This window comes from Apaloderma vittatum, unplaced genomic scaffold (assembly GCF_000703405.1).
Source record: "Apaloderma vittatum isolate BGI_N311 unplaced genomic scaffold, ASM70340v1 scaffold7957, whole genome shotgun sequence".
NCBI lineage: Eukaryota > Metazoa > Chordata > Aves > Trogoniformes > Trogonidae > Apaloderma > Apaloderma vittatum.
This window is the reverse complement of record NW_009725645.1, coordinates 50,892-67,301: the sequence shown is the minus strand read 5'-3', so window position 1 is coordinate 67,301 and position 16,410 is coordinate 50,892. Positions and strand designations below refer to the sequence as shown.

Sequence of the window (16,410 nt, the reverse complement as noted above, 5' to 3'; positions counted from 1 at the left end):
ATCACATATGTGATGTATTGACAATATCTTTTAGCATATATATGTGTATATGTATTCTAATGCCAATCTGTAAAAGTGTTACTGTAAGACTAAATGTGCGATGGGAACCAGCAGCGTGATTCTTCTTTAGCTAAAGGCCAGATGCAAGGCTGGGAAAACCAGCTACCCCTTTTGCTTTGTTAGAAGTATGTTACAAGACCATGAGACCAGAGGCCTGTCTTGAGTGACAAATATGTGATTAAGGACGAAAATAGATAGGGAGACTCCCTTGTATTCTTCCTTTAGCCCTGGCCAAGCTGTGGGAGGAATCCAGTGGAGCGAACAACACCAGATGTTCCCATGTTTGAAGTTATGTAAGGTTGTTTATTTAATAGTATAAAAGCTGGACCCTCTTGCAGCGACTTTGGAGACCTCACCCATGAGTGGACGCACTGCATGCGTCCTCACCTATGAGTGGACTTCCCAATTGTTGGAATGATTCTCCAGAATCCTCGCTGCAACAGGGGCTCCCCAGCGACCGCAGATCTGAATGATGATATTAGGGCAATAGGTGATGTATCTTTCTTAATAACTATCGCTAACTGCATATAATACTGATTAGGAACACTACCCTGCTTGTTCTCCTTGCTGCTTAAACTAGAGTGTAATAAGTTTGCATTACCTCATTCTTGTAGTACTTTGAAATAGACAGTAAAATAAGCTTATCCTTCTGTTGGTGCCTGTGTCCCTTTTCTGCAGGACGCCCCCCACCCCGGCCAATTAGCAATACATAGTCTCTTTTCAAATCAGTGTGGCATTTGTATTACGCGCCGTAGAGAACATATGCTGCTCAGTTTCGAGAAACTGAAGGTCGGAGAACTATATGCTTTAGGTCCATAATAATACTCAGCTCTTCTAAAGTGTGAAGATAAAACCTAAATCTTTTTCAGAATGTTATGCTGACTTCTTCAGAGAAGACTTTGATGTGAAAGCTTACACTTCCCAGTCTATCCATCAGGCTGTGATAGCTGAGCAACTAGCAAAACTTGCCCAAGGTATTAGTCAGTTGGATAAAGAGCTTCATTTACAAGTAAGTTTAAACCATACTTAACTTATTCAAGCCCACTCTTAATACTTGTACCAAGAAGCCATATACTACCTTGTTTTCTGTTTCTGCAGCCAATCTCTGTATACATGGAGGTTGCACTCTTCCTTGTAAGGGTGTTACTTCACCCTTTCCAAATGATTAGCTATCAGGAACACTGGCCTGTGACAACTGTGAGAAGTTTGGAAGTGGTTTAGCTTGTACCCTTTCATCCTATGCTGGAGAGTGGCCTAGGCTCTAAGGCTTACCTTTAGCTGGGCAGATATAACCTGTGTTAACACACCTCCACACCTTCAGAAAGGTGTCTGAGTTTGGATAGTAAAAGGCTTTTTGAGAAGATCTGCACAGATATCACAGATCTAGAGTGGACCTTGCAATGAGAATGCATGCTGGGTCTGTGCCTAGTTTCAAACCTGCTTATTTCTTCTCCCTGCTCCGGTTGGTGAATTCTTTATAAATGTCATAAATAGAAAACATTAAAAGATGTGAATATACATTATTACTGTGTGATCAATAAGCTTGCATTTACAGTTTTTATTATGTATGAAGGTCTGTTGACATGGGATTGCTTTGCTGACTTTAAGATGTCAGTGACACTGCAGTTACTAGTGCTCTTGTTCTGAGTTTGCTGCTTTTGTGAATTAAAATGTGTTCTGAAAACCTTTTCGTCTTTAAGGTGTGGCAGCTTTTCCCTGTGTCTGCCTGATGTAGGGGTGATGATACTTTAATGCCTAGTGTAGGAATATTATATTCATGTTCCTTTTAGGTACACATCCCCATTTTTCTATGTTGATTATTCTGATTTTTTTTTTAAGGTTGTTGCAAGACATGAAGACCTGTTGGCCCAAGCAACTGGAATTGAATCCTTGGAAGGTAAATACTTTTATGTTATGCTTGCTACTTCTTACAGGGGAAGAAGCATTTTTAATATCTGTGCGGGGAAGGTCAGTCATGCCAACTTTGGTCCCTAATGTTAAAACTACAGATCTTACTTCTGAGGAGTAACATGTGGCAGCTTTTTTTTGATGTCAGTAGATGGAGCTCCAGGGAGAATATTTGGCTGGTACTTCTCTGGAGTAACTCTTTCATAGGAAAATGTATTTTAATCAGTTCCGAGCAACTTTAGCAATCAAGCCTTTTTGACCTTTTAGTATATTTTTCTAAGTAAGCCTGATTTTGTTGCAACATTAGCTCATATCTGTTGCCATGAGTACTGAGTTTGTGCATGTTGTGTATGCATGAGTTGCACGGTTTGCAAAGCTTAACCAAAGAGGCTTTAACACATGATCTGAACTGCATTGAGATATTTTTTTCCTGGTAAGGGGCTACTAAGTTAAATACATATCTTTGTGTTATTCTGCTGTTTGGGATCTGGAATTTAACATAAACTGCTGACTTTCAAAGGTCTTGCTTAGGAACCATTGACTATGTATAGAAAAGTGGTTGCAGTATATCGTTCTTATGGCTGGAGTTCATTAGAGCTGCCATTTTGCTCTTTGTCACTTTCTGGGAACTTAATTTTTTTTTCTTCCCTCTCTCTGCAGAGAGATATTTACCTCTATAACATGTTAATTTACATAGTGTGATCCAGGTATATCCTCTTTTGCCCTTCCATTTTGTAACTTGCTAAGTAATTTGCCTTTATTCCTTCTTTTGCTTCCAGGTTTTGGCATAACGAGGGTTTCTGGTTACTGACAGTTATAGTATCACCTTAGTCTTTGGATGTTGTTGGATACAGTATTTGATGGTTAGCATTTGTATAGAGCTGTAAAAAATAAGTAAATGTCTATATAATCTAGCAATGGTAGCTCCTGAATAGCTTTTTAAACAGTTGGAAAATCAATCAGAAGAAGACTGGAATCTATGCTCATCCTCCAAATAAGAAGACAGGAATCGGTAGTCAGTCTTGTGATTGATAAGTACCTCCAACTCACAATCTTAAGCAGCTGGTGCTCAGTGGAATTGTGTTTTCTGAAATCATGGTTGTTTCTGAAAGCCTTCCTTCCTAAAATTGCTCCAAGGAAAGAATCATAGTACTTCAAAACAACTATTCAGTTATAAAATATTTCTATAAGGCAGGCATGGTAAATAATGAATATTTTACAGCTAATAGCCTAAAGTAAAATTAGAATCTAATTCACCTCAAATTTGGTGATATTTCTCCATTTACTTTGGGTTATACTCCTTAAGAGGCCTTTTCTGTGTGTGAGGGAAGGAAAAGCATGCAGAGGTTCTAATCCTGAAAAGCATTTGATACTTGAGACATCAGTAGAAACTTTGGTCTGCAGTGGCCGGGAAAATCAAATGTCTGTGCGCACAAAGGTGATGTTTTAACTTTTGCAAAATTTCCTTATCTCTGCCTTGCTTGTGCTACATGTGGTATATTGTCACTGTGGAAGAAAACACTGAGTGAAGCTTTGTAAGAAAAAGAGAAGATAAATGCCAATAGAGATTTTAATCATGAAGGTAGAAACACGTAGCTTTTGGGATGTTGATGAAGCGAGTTAGCAAGTGAAGACTACAGGGCTAATTCACAGCGTGCCCAATCGTTTGGATGTGTGAAAGCGAATCTTATTAAAAATTTCACATTGCTGTACCCAGCTTGTCCAGCCCTTTCTTTTTTAGGTCCCATCTGTTTTTCTGTCTTTAGGTAGCTCAATAGGTATCTCGAGCTACTCGTGAGCTCAAGACAGGCTAAATAGTATCATCCTGTATCTTGCACGGCAGATGGAGAGGGTAGATTGCCTTTTCAGCCATCCTAATTCTGCCTTCTGGCAAGGGGACTGCTGTATGCTTCATAGCAATGTCACAGTTGTGGATGCAGCAATGTCATGCTAGCGGCCCTTCCCCGTTTTTGCAGTGTAGAGTAGAAGATTCAGCCTATTTGCCAACTTTTTACTGTATCTCGTACCTTCATCCGCTGCTGGGTGAGAACTGTGTGCCTAGCGTTCCGTGTAGAAATGTCAGAGAACTCCTGAGTCTGTCACTAAGCCAAGTTAATAATTCTAAAATATGGGGGAGATGGGAGTTTGTGTTTTTATGCAAAATATGTGAGGTACAGTCCCAGTACAGCACAAGCTGAATAACACCATTAGCCCTAGTTTTGTTTATCTTCCATCTTACTGCATCATATTTCAGTTTTATCCATTTTGATGATGACATGCTTGTAAACAGGGCTTTACAAAACGGTAGTGTGTTTGAGAATGCTAACAGTAATTGGAACAAAAATAATTTTGTGAGCCTGCTTATTTGTAACTTAATTAAGTTCTCAGCAGGCTGATTCCATATTGCAGAAAGGACTGCTACCCTTGACTACTTCGTTTGCAATTTAGCAAAAAAATAGCAAGCATGCTTGTGGGCTTTCTTTGTGCTGCTTTGCCAAACTAATCTGGAACAAACGTGGTTAGGGTAGTTTGCTCTGCTTGTAATCTAAGTTAGATGACCTCACAGTGGCATTGATATGTTACTTTTTGCTGAAGATGCTTATGCACTGGAAGAAAACCTTGAAATAGAATTGGCTGCCTTTTCAGTCCTCTTCGCTGGTTTCTGCGAACTGCCTAGTCACTATGTTAAATGAATAACAATAAACAGTTTGTGCCATTTTTGTATATTGCGTTCAGGTGTTTGTACCAGGTTATACGCCTTTGAACAGCCGTCCAAATTGTCATTCATTTAGAAAGCAACTTTCTCTAACTATTATTTGAAACTTAACAAAAGATGGATTTCAGAGTGATACTTCTTTTGTAGGTCTGTGTTCTCTACCAGTGAATTTCCTATAACATTCAGTCATTTCCATAATGCTCAGTTTATTTTCAAATATGCTGTGTTTTGTTAATTTCAACGTGTTTGAATGCTTTGTTGTAAAGGAGGAAACTGCTGGGTTTTTTTTTAATGCTAAAGTAGTCTGCAGTAGTTACTAGGATTTGAAGAATAGTTCTTTCTATAATTGCCAAGTGTTCAGTGTAAAAATATCTGTTTTATTTTGCAGGTGTCCTCCAAATGATGCAGACTAGAATTGGTGCTCTACAAAGTACTGTTGATAGGTATGCCATTCTTTGTGTCATTAGAAAGTATAAATTCTTACTTGTTCTATCATGTTATTTATTAATACTGCTATAAATAATTCTCTCTTCTTATTTTTAGAATTAGAGTCAAAATTGTTGACCCCTACAACAAAATAGTGTCTCGCACAGCTCAGCTAGCAAAACTTCAAGTAAGTTGTATTAAAAATGTATTTTGAAAAAAACTTTTTGAATGTGTATTATTTCCCACTTGTCAGACGTGGGTGAGATTTTTGTACTCCAATAGCCTGTAGTTCATTGTCAATATTTCTCAATGAAAATCAGTATCTGTGTGCCTCTTCATGAGCTACTGAGAAGTGCTTCATATTTTAAAGTAGGAAACTGACCTTTGCATTAGCTGAGTGAGTTTTTGTAGAGATAGAGGGAGGAGAGAGGGCTTATCATGAGTACAGATTAATTAAATTCTCGTTACTTTTGTAACACACATAATTGCTTGTACAGTTTTGGTTTTTAATGTTATGATGTCATTGTGTAGAAAATGCTTTTTTTCCTTGAAGTTAGCACGTATTTGACTGCAGTGTAGTAACGAGTTGGGAAATTAGTTCTTTCAAAATAGTCAAGATGCAACTTATGGAGCCAGTTGTGGTTCCGGAGTTTTATAAGCCCAGGTACGTGGTTGTGCCTGTCTTTTGACTATAAGTGGAGTCTACAGGAGAGTGTAGATCTCTGATAGAGAAGAGCATTAGGAGAAGGCTTATGACAACAGTGGTGGTGTAAGTGTCAAACTCTTCCCTTGTTAATTTTATAAGAGTTGAAAATGATTCCATAGATCTTAGGAGTCATGTAGCTGCAATCTATTCATTTTATGGTTTGAAAAGCAACACAACTCCCAGTTCACAAGTGTTTAATGAGTTATTGTTTGAACTGTTTGTCTTCTTAGGTTTACTTCAGCTTTGCAGAACTAGGAACTTATCTTTTAGTAGGTGAAATCTGAGCCGTGGCTATACGCTTAAGTAACTTGCCATCTGTGGGTGCCTGCTGTTGTCCAGTACAGTAGATGAAGCTGCAAACTGTCGTGCACATTTTAGTCTGGGGGCTGGTGAGGCAGCTGCATTAGTCTCTCGGCCGAACTTCTCCTGTTTTCTACATTGCTTCCAGTAGCCGTGAAGTACTGCAGGAAGCTCTTAACACTCTGCTCAGCCAGTTTGTCCAGCTGCCTCTCCGCTTCAACCCCAGCTGTTACTGTTTTTGCCGCCGGGCAAAACTTCCATGACTTCCATGTGGCAGGTTAGGTGCAGATTTGTTTTGTTCTCTGATGTGTGTTGCAGCTGTGGGAAGGGTTCAGGGAATCCGAGGCTGAAGATGACCATTCACAGAGTCAAACTGTAGAAGGACGTCTGAGAAGAATGAGTCCCTGAACTTAGGAAACATTTACTGGGTGCTCCTTGCCTCCTCTTTGGTGTAGCAGTTACGTGGGTTTTCCTGTGGTGTGAATGCGGCATCCATCCAGGATCAGCATTACTCAGCCTGTGCCAGGGAGTTTGTAATCTCTGGCTGTAAGTCAGAAAAAAAGAGGTGCAGGGTAAGGGGAGCCTGCTAGGCCACCCTTTGTAACATCCAAATCCACTTACTTAGCACAACGTAGAAAGAAGAACGAGGATTCTAGCTTCTCTGCCAGTGAGAGTCCATCCTTGGCACAAGAGCTGCTGCCGCTTCTTGTGTTGGCAGATAGACAGCGCATGCTTTATGTTGCACTACACTGGTGGGAGGAGATGGAGATCGCGACACCTGAATTGTGAAATGAAACTGGACTTAATGGAAAGTTGAGTCAACAGGCCTTTGAAATCTCAAGCCTCCTGCCTCCCTGAGATGCACTGCTGTGGTGTCTCGTTACCTGTCTGCCTCGTTTGTTCAGGAGGGAAGGACATCGGTGCAGCCAACAATTCGCTTTCTTGGCGGTGACAGGGCTTATGACATGAAATTGCTCCCAGATGCAAGGCTTGTGGCACACAGGTCGCTTTCAAACTTGGGAATTTTATCAGTTGATGTGCCGTTGGTAGAATAAGTAGAAAAATTCAGATGACTGATAAAGGAGGTTGCTTTCTGTCAAAATCTGTAGGGTTGGCAGGCAAGTTTTGTTGAACTATGTGGTGTTCAAGGGCCTCTTGTACTCATGATGGTATTTTAGCACTTCTCCATTGATTGCTGTGGGACTGCTCACAAACTGAAGCAATATTTCGCTTGCATAAAGCTGGATTTTACCATCCTTAATTGTTTTTAATATAGTCTGGCTCTTTCATGAACATTCTCACTGCAAATTCATTGTCAAACTTCAAGTCTAGTCCTGAATTTTAAATCTCTGCTATGTGCTTTTGTGTATTATGTCTTGCTCTGCTCTTAGAGCTTCATGGCATCCCAAGGGAGCAGCAGATTCACAAAGCTTACTTCCTAGTTTAAATCATACTTTCCTCTTCTAAGTATTTCTACAGAAGATCACAAGCTAAATGGGAGCTGATAACAGCTGAAATATGCAGGCAGAGAGTTTGTCCTTCAGAGTGTTATTTGCTGTGCAGCTCTGTTTAACAGTATTTCTACACGTTCTGTTAATTTCAGATATATCAGTGCTTTAAAAATCCTTATAACTGCCAAACTTTTATAAACATTTATGTATTTTAAATTTATGCTCTCTTTCAAATATTCATGAGTAGTAATTTCATCCTGATGTTACCATAACTAAATAGTAAATGTAATCTGAAGGTAGTGGACTGTCTCATCTTTCTTCAGGCTTCTGTTACATGTACAGTCAGTTACGCTGCATGCAGTTGTATATATGAGCAACACACTGGCATATTTTCAAGGGGTGCTCTTTCTGTAATTAAGTCTTCTTTCAATAATTCTTAAAATTAATTTGAGATTAAAAGTAAGAGGCTTTTTGATTGCTTGAATTGTAGCAATGATGTCTGTTAAGTGTTGATATGTTGCTTTAAATTTCAGGAGATAACTAATGGGTAATCTCCAGAAAAAATGGGGTTTATTTTTAATTTTACTAAACCCACTAGGACTAACTCAGGTCTCTGGCCTTTTCCAAATTAATTCATGCTTGAACAGTCGAATTCCTTCCTTCTTGGATGGAAACATCTTTAGAAAAACATACTCTGTCAACTCAGGAAGGGAATGTTTTCTGAATTAATTTAGACTTCTTTTATGCAGGTGGAGAGGTTAGAGGATCTAGCACCTGTGAACAACCCCACTATTAGATAAATTTTTTTTTATTTCTGTTACGCAGTCCTCATATATTGCATTCTTTTACAGTGACTGGGAGTTTTATTAAATCAAACAGCTCATGTAAATGGAAATACTTGGGTGAAACAGAATCTTTGTCAAGGGCACAGTGAAGTAGCAAACACTGTGAAGATAAGCATGCACTGTATTTTTCTCCTCCTTCTAATTCACAGGTCCAGAAGTTAAATATTTTTTTTTTCCTCTTGTACCTAAATGTAACTTTTCTTATCTCTTGTTCAGTTTGAGAGTCCTTTTAAAAGATTGTTTCTTGGGATAGGAGATAATGAGCAGCAATTTAGTGAAAAAGAAGTAATCTTTTGGCATTTAAAGTAAAAGATGGTCAGAAGATAACTGAAGTTGAATTCCTAGGGAAAACCATTAGCCAGGGATAGACAATTGAATTAGAGAGTAATTAAATCTGAAAGCAAAGGAGTAATACTATGCCCTCGTATTTGGTAAAGCGCAGTGCACTATATAAAAAGCTATTTTTGATTAATCTTGCAGAAATTTAGTTCACAGATAATGAAAGTGATATGTGGATCAAGATTCTTCTAATTAAAGAAATGGATTAATAAAAACTAATACCATAATCTCTCAAAGTAGGATAAGCCGCACTTGGTTCTCACTAATGGTAACAGAAGTCATGTGGTTACCTTAGAATGTTTAGGAACCTTGTGTTTCAGCCAAAAGAGCCAAAAGAAGTGAGAATAGTTGTGCTTTGACTTGCCTCAGTGGGGCTTTTTCTAATTTTCCATTTTTGTTCTCTCTAGATGTTTAATAAGATTAAACTGTAAATATTTGTGTTTCAGTTGTTTTGTGCTGTCCTAGGGAAGAAAGTGAGAAGTTGTGCAGTCCACTGAATATAGGCTGAAATGACTCACTTGTGTATGTTTTCATATGTGCACTTTCATGTTAGTTTTCAACACATTAACTTGAGCCTGAAAAATAGTTTCGAAGTCTGTCAGATACTAAATATTTCTTAAAGTAATTTTAATTTAATCTTGCTGTTCACAAGGTAGATGTTTCAGGAGGCTTTGCCTTCAGTACCAGGGAAAATACCTCAAAACAACTATGTCTTACTGGTTCCAAATTACTCATTTACCCGCCTTTTTAGTCTGGTTGCGGGTGTTAAACTGTACCTATGACTGTACTGAAATCCACACACTCTTCTACCTTCTCCTGAGTGGTATTTCTGAACTAGTTTAGATGTTACCCACTCCAGAACGTTGCTGCTCCTGGAGCATGAACATCCTAGCCCCACTGACCAATCCAGCCCTGAAGGAACTCTCCACTTGACTTACTGTTTCTCTGTCTCTGTTATTTACCGCGTAGAAGGAAAAAAACCTGTTTCAAGATCTTAATCAAGTGAAAAATTAGGAAACTATGTTGTTTGATTCACATGTCAGCAATACCATTTTTCCCAGATTGGTGCTAATGAAAATATACATAAAGATGTTTCTTGAGAATTTATGTATGCATCCATCTTCTTAATTTTTGGCCAAGAATGCCATGCATTTTAATTAACCTATGAAAAAAATGTGAACCACCAGTTGGCTGAATGAAGGTGACTGACCTTATGAAAGGTTCGCTGAAAATGAATTTTTACATATATTCTTACCATAAGAGTCAACGTATGGAATAATAAGCTATGAAATTTTATTGTTATCAGAAGTAAGTGTTGCCGTTTTGCGTATTTTAGATGAATATTTGATTGGCAAGATCAACGTCTTAATTTTGCTAAAGCTTACAGAGGGAAGGAATATTGAGGATAGATGCACAATATAAAATAAAGCTCAATTCTAGTTAGAAGTAGAATATACCTCTCTCATTGGGTTCTGAGTTTCTTTTTTTTCTCACTAGTAGTGACAGTAAAATCTGAGTACTCATGTGAATGTAATTACCAGCTTTAGAAAGTATTGGTCTATATAGCATAAAAACTTGTTAAAAATCCCCCAAAAAAGGGATTTTGGTGTTCTAAAGTTCCTTGGTTGCATTCACAGTAGTCATTCCTTTTCTGGTTAAAATATTTCCGTACTTGAGACCTAATGTTATGTGATGGTAATGTACTGATAATATCCCCTAATGCCACAACATTTTTGCAGGCTGCCTGTGACTTGCTGCGGAGGATAATTCGCATCTTATATCTCAGTAAGAGACTTCAAGGACAACTGCAAGGAGGAAGCAGAGAGATAACAAAAGCTGCCCAGAGTCTCAATGAACTTGGTGAGTCCTTCTTAGTTATTTTTAGGGGCATTTTTAATTTGCACTTATATGACTCACACTAGTGTTTGACTTAAAAAACAAAGAAACGCCCAAAACTTTTTATTATGGTTCTTGCCATCTGCTTTCTGATTTGAACTGAGAAATGGTATGGACAGAACTCATTAGTACTTTCATTTTTTTCCTATGACTTCTCTAGATGAAGGTATTTAATAACATGAAAAGTCAATGATAATAACTTATGTTCTTTTGGGCAGCGTTTTTTCTTGTGAAGCAATTAATTTCTTACTGATTTGTGCTTGTATAAAATGCCTTCTGAGGCAGCAGATACATAGATAGCTTTTGAAAGACATTGCACTACAGTAAGGCATAGTTTGAATTCCAGTTTACGTCCTAAAAGAAAGTTATTGGCACTGTGACCTTTATGAAAGCTGTATGTGATACAGCATGCAGATACCTAACCTAAATCAGATACTGGACGTGTTCTGCTGCAGGGGTAACTGATTTACCCCGTATTTTATTGGCTTCTAGGAAGAATGATGAAATAGTTCTTGCGAAGCTCCTGTTAATGTTGCTGAATTGTTTTCCGTACTCTCGCAAGCTTGGGTGCTTCCAGGCTGGGCTGCAGGATGCAGCGAGGAGCATCCCCATTAGCCTTGGAGATCACTTGGTGGTGGTGTATGTGTTATCTTGCCAGCTGTTTCTCCCTTGGTTTAATGGTATTCGAATTTCAGCTTCCAAAAATAGGTTGTGGGAGGGCTGGACTATCAAACATTCAGACTCATACTGGGGTTTATTGTGTGTATTTGTCACTACTGCTCTTTTTATACTGTGTAATCAAAAAATTATTAGACAATGACTTAGTCTTGTAATTAGCAGATGCTGTGTTGCAAAGGGAAAGTGGATATGTTTATTTAGTATATCAGCTTGACTGAAGCACTTAAGCATCAATTGTAACATACTAAGCTAGAATATTTTTCAATAATTTTTTTTCCCATTGTGGTCTCCCTTCACATCTTTAGGATATATAAAGCAATACTGTCTTTTAACTACCTGAATAACTAGTCTTGTGAGATTAATCTGAATGCTAGATCCTATTCAAATAATTAGTAGAATTTAAAGGTAAAAGCTGAGATGTTTATCTTGTGTAGTTTCTAAGATTTCTTTCTTTTAAAGAAAATGCCTTTACTCTCCTTCCTCTCTTTTTCTTCCTTTCACCATTTAAAAAAGAGAGCTGGCACTCTCTTTAGTTGAAAGTATCTTTTGAGTTTCTTGTATTCAAATACTTGGTCTTTTCCTGAAGCTTAGAAAAGTCTCAGTAATTATTGTTAAAGACGAAGGGAAACACATCCCCTTAGACAGCCCTTTTGAGTTTCATCCTGCAGTCCATTGGGGGTAAGCCAAGGCTTGTGGGCCTTAATTTAATCCTTAATTAATCCTTAATTTAATCCTTAATTAATCTTTAATTCCGGATAGTTTATAGCCAGATAAAATCTGGCAATGAAGCAGTGGAGGCTCAGACAAGATAGTGGAAATGCCGCGCTTCAGAAGGATGGGAAGTGTGGTGTAGGGCTCTGTGGTGTCGGGAGGGTGGGAAGCGTGGGGAGCAGACGTGGTGCCGGTCATTCCGTGCTGAGATACGAAAGCTTTGGGAGGGGAAGTACTACAGCAGCTGGTGGGAGTAAACAGGTGGAAGAGATGAGTGATGTGAAAGCCTGATACTGGGCAGGGAGCTCTGTGTCACAGAGGCTTGCTTTTGAACTGGGGATCATGGCCAAGATTAATATTAATTTATGTTTTTAGCCAGATATTTTTGAATATCCCTCTCGACTCGCATTCAGGAAAAAATTCTTCCCATTGTTTGTTACCATTCGGTTGTACATGTGGTGCAATATAATTTCTGCTTTTTGGAATCAGCAGCACTGTCATGTTACTGTGAAAGCTTTGCACTTTATACTGTGTGAGATAACTTTTTATTGCTTATTGGTTACTCTGTGTAGAATTTTAAGATAACTGACCATTTATTTTTACATACTTATATACTTTATATATCTGTTTGGGGGACACAAACGTGTGCTTAGGTGTATGTATTCAACATACTTTTCCACAGCAAATCTGTGTTAGTTCACTTACAGGTTTTTCTTAGTTGTGTCTTGAAGTTTATTTTGCAGTTATGGATAAGATATGAAGAAAATATAGAATCTTGGAATTAGACAGAAATATGAGTCGATCAGCAGAACTGCAAGAAACATTAGCTTTTACTACGAAGTTGTTTTTTTTTTTCCATTGGACACTTTGTTAAGTTGCTAGTAGTCTGCTGTTCTCCAGCCTCAGTGGATGATGTTAGGAACTTCACTCTAAAAGTATTTGGTAATATTTTCACTGAGATCTCTATTTAGAGCTGAGGTAGATCTAAAATTCCTCTGTTGGACTTTGACATTCTTTGAAATTAACTCCCCACTTTGGCACAGCAAGAAGAAAAACTTAATTCCTTACGTAATTTTTAGAGATTAAATGTGATTAATATGTATGTGTGTGTGTTTATACATAAACCCCCAAACTTTCTTCTGCCTCTCCTGCCCCTCCCAACACTCCTCTTTGGGTTCTTCAGCAAAGCAGCAACAGAGCTGTGATAGCCCGTTGAACAAGCTATTAGCTGCTTTAGTGATGATTCTTCATATTATACAGTCCAATTCAGCGTATGGATCGGTAAAGCAAGTGATATATTCAGATGTCACACAGTGCCTAATGCAGTGAATTATGTGCCCTGACTGTGCTTCTTGGTGATATTTTAATATAAATATTTTATGAAGTGAAAAAGAAACATGCCGAAGCAAGTTTAAACAATATAACGTGACAAGGAAATGGTATGTTATATAGAGTTCCCTTTCACAGAAGAAACTCTGCAGGTATTAGAACATCTGCTGTCGTCTGTGTGAGTGTGCAGAAGTTACTGTTTGTACAGTGGCCGGTAACTGATCAGATGAAGATGAAGAAACTCTTTTTCGTACAGTGAGTGGTTACCTTAACTGGTTGTTAATTCCAGCTGTCACTTGCAGAGCTACCTCTGGACAACAAAGGTTTTATATCTTTTGCTTGTTAAATACTTATAACTGATGTCATCATTACTGGTATAAATACCAAGACTTTTAGTTATAATAAACTCCTAGTCTCTCTATATGGGTATAGTTTATTTCACAGCAGGTGAATTTACTTGCTTGAATGACCTTGTGAGCCTGTAATACTTGTAGGCAGGCTCTCACAGCAGCCGTAATTTTGCTCTTTTGTAAACTCAGAGTTAGTCTGTAACTAAGTTGTGCAGCCAAAAAATAAAGGGAAAGGCGTCTGTGGAAATACAGTTTTGGGTGTCTTTAGTATAGAAGTTACTCCAGCCCAATACTGCCTTCCATGTAACGTATAAAGAGAGAATGGGTTGAGATAGGACTATGACCTTACTTTAAAGCTAAATAATTGTAGAGAAAAGACAGACTACTGTCAGTTACAGAAGTCAAGCTGAGATGGAGAAAACCCTATGAACGTGTTGTGTTCTTTAGAAAGAGGATGCAAAGCTTACATGTGGCAGTTATTTAGGCCTAACGTGAGAACAGAAGACTTGAGGGAAATTCAGAGAAAGCTTGGCTTTGAGGATTCTTTTAAAGAAGTGCAGCTGGTTGAAGAAAACTGAAATTAATTAGGATATGTATCATGCTGGGTGAAATGGAGGTTTGAAAAAAATTGGACTTAGCACCTTTCTAGGCTAAACAAGGTGGGTCATGATATCATTTAAACAGGAAGAACAGCTGAATATAGCTGATGTGTCTGTTCGAATCAAAATTAGAGGAAATGGGTGGAGGAGGACGACCTTCTCTCTGCCTGCCTAATTGGTAGGGTCTTGTCTCATCCAGTTCTGAGGTTTCTCTGTTTCAGTGTGCTTTTTGTAATATTCCTACTACATGTAGTACACTGGAGTTTCCACCAAAAGAGAACACCATTCTAAAGACTGAAGTTATCTATAGTATTACCTACAGCTCGTGAACCATTTTGCATCGTATAGTAGTAATGATAATGCTTGATATAGAGAGAGAATTAAAATCTTTGTGGAAATTCACTGTTTCTTTTTACACTTTATAGTTATGTCTTGTAGTATCACATCACATGATCTGTTTTCCCCATCTTTAAAAATGTTTATGACATTAAATAGAGCGAGATCTTTCCAAATATTTTAAACTTAAGAAGAATATTTTTTTTCTTTCTTTTTCTCTGTTGCTGTTAGAACATAGACCTATTCTACAGAAAGGAGAATGTGTTCCTTTATGTGCATATGTGTGCATGTATATAAATATTTATAAATACAAATATAAACAAAATGTACATTCATCCCAATGTATCTTAACTGCTTTTCAGAGTAATCTCATTATTCTCAGTGGTTATCTTCGAGAACTCTTGGGAGGTGAGATTCCACAAGAACTCGCTCTGTTGAAAATCAATCTCACTGGCTCCTGGCTCCTATTTTATTTAGACAACTCAAATTAGCTTGACTTCTTTAAGCAAAGAAACTCTAGAACAAATAAACTATTTGTAGGAGTTCAGAATATAAAAGTGCTATTAAATAGTAGGCAACAGTTTTCTCATGAATGAATCCTGTTTAACCAACTATATTTTCTTTATTGGCAGCTTGAACAGGTCTTAGGACTAGAGAGATCAATGACTGTCTTGTAGTTTGTTTTAAATAGGGTTCTTGACACCGTGTCACATTCACAGGATCAGCAATATAATCCAGGTGAAAATGTTGTGCAACAAATGCAGAAGTTTTGAGAAAGCCGTACCCCAAAAGTCATCATTAGTTTGTTCACTGTTGCCCAGCAATATATCAAATGGGGTTTTGCTGAAATGTGTTCTGCAAGCTGGCTAGTGTTTTCATTAATGATCTGAGTGATGTTATATGGTATATCCTTATTAAATTTGCAAGTAATAATCAAACAGAGAAGAATGGGAAGTATGTTAGGAAACAGGATTAGAATGAAGAATATTCGTAGCAAATTGGAGATATGTCTTAGCTGAATTGATTTCATTTCTCTTCCAGACAATTGTGAAGTCCTAACGGTAGCTGTAGGTAGCAGCCGTAATGACTGTATGGATGGCAGTTTTGCAGAGAGGCTTGATGGTTCCTCACGAATTGAGTGCAAACCACTTGTTCGTTTGTTCTGAGCAGCATGCCGTCGGCAATGAAATTTGTACTGATCTTTACAGGGAGGGGTGTTGTGTGCAAGACGCTTGAAAGAAATCTTTTATTCATGCTTTGGCTGGAGTATCAGGTCCCTTTTGAGGCACCTCATTCAAGGAAGATACAGATTAATTAGAGAAAGTCCTGAGCACAGCAATAATAATTGGCTGAAGGTCTCAGATATGGGCAGTGGGTGGAGGAACTCAAAGTGTGTGGCTCTTTGGTTTGGAGAAGGGGGTCTGAGAGGCAGAGTGACATTCTTCAGCTAAAAAAAAGTGTTTCAGATGGAAAGGGAGTAAATGCCTCTGCATATCCACTGGGATTGAAACAGTAAGCCATGGGCCTGAAATGAAGCAAAGAAAATTTTAATCTAAAATATTAGGAAAGATTTCTTCCAGTGATGGTAAGTTTAGGGGAGCTGTGAAGTCAGTATTTGAAGGTTTTTTTTAAAGCAGTTTAGACAAAGCACATACTAGAAATAGTTTAGATAGACATGGTTTTGTCTTGAACCATGAGGACTAAGTTGACCTGCTGCCAGTCCTTTCTTACTTGCAGAGATGCTGCTCCCTCAACTCTGT

At 38.1% G+C, this 16,410-nt stretch overlaps 1 protein-coding gene across 1 annotated transcript; it reads left to right on the top strand.

Moving 5' to 3' along the window:
• Positions 1 to 929: 929 nt before the first annotated feature.
• On the top strand, positions 930 to 15,816 carry COG5 (component of oligomeric golgi complex 5; the record flags this gene model as incomplete). The annotated part of the gene is made up of 6 exons (XM_009872978.1): positions 930 to 1,069; positions 1,900 to 1,957; positions 5,073 to 5,127; positions 5,228 to 5,297; positions 10,491 to 10,611; positions 15,692 to 15,816. Coding segments are annotated over 6 exons (569 nt in total), but the record flags the coding sequence as incomplete, so codon positions are not given.
• Between the last annotated feature and the right edge of the window lie 594 nt (positions 15,817 to 16,410).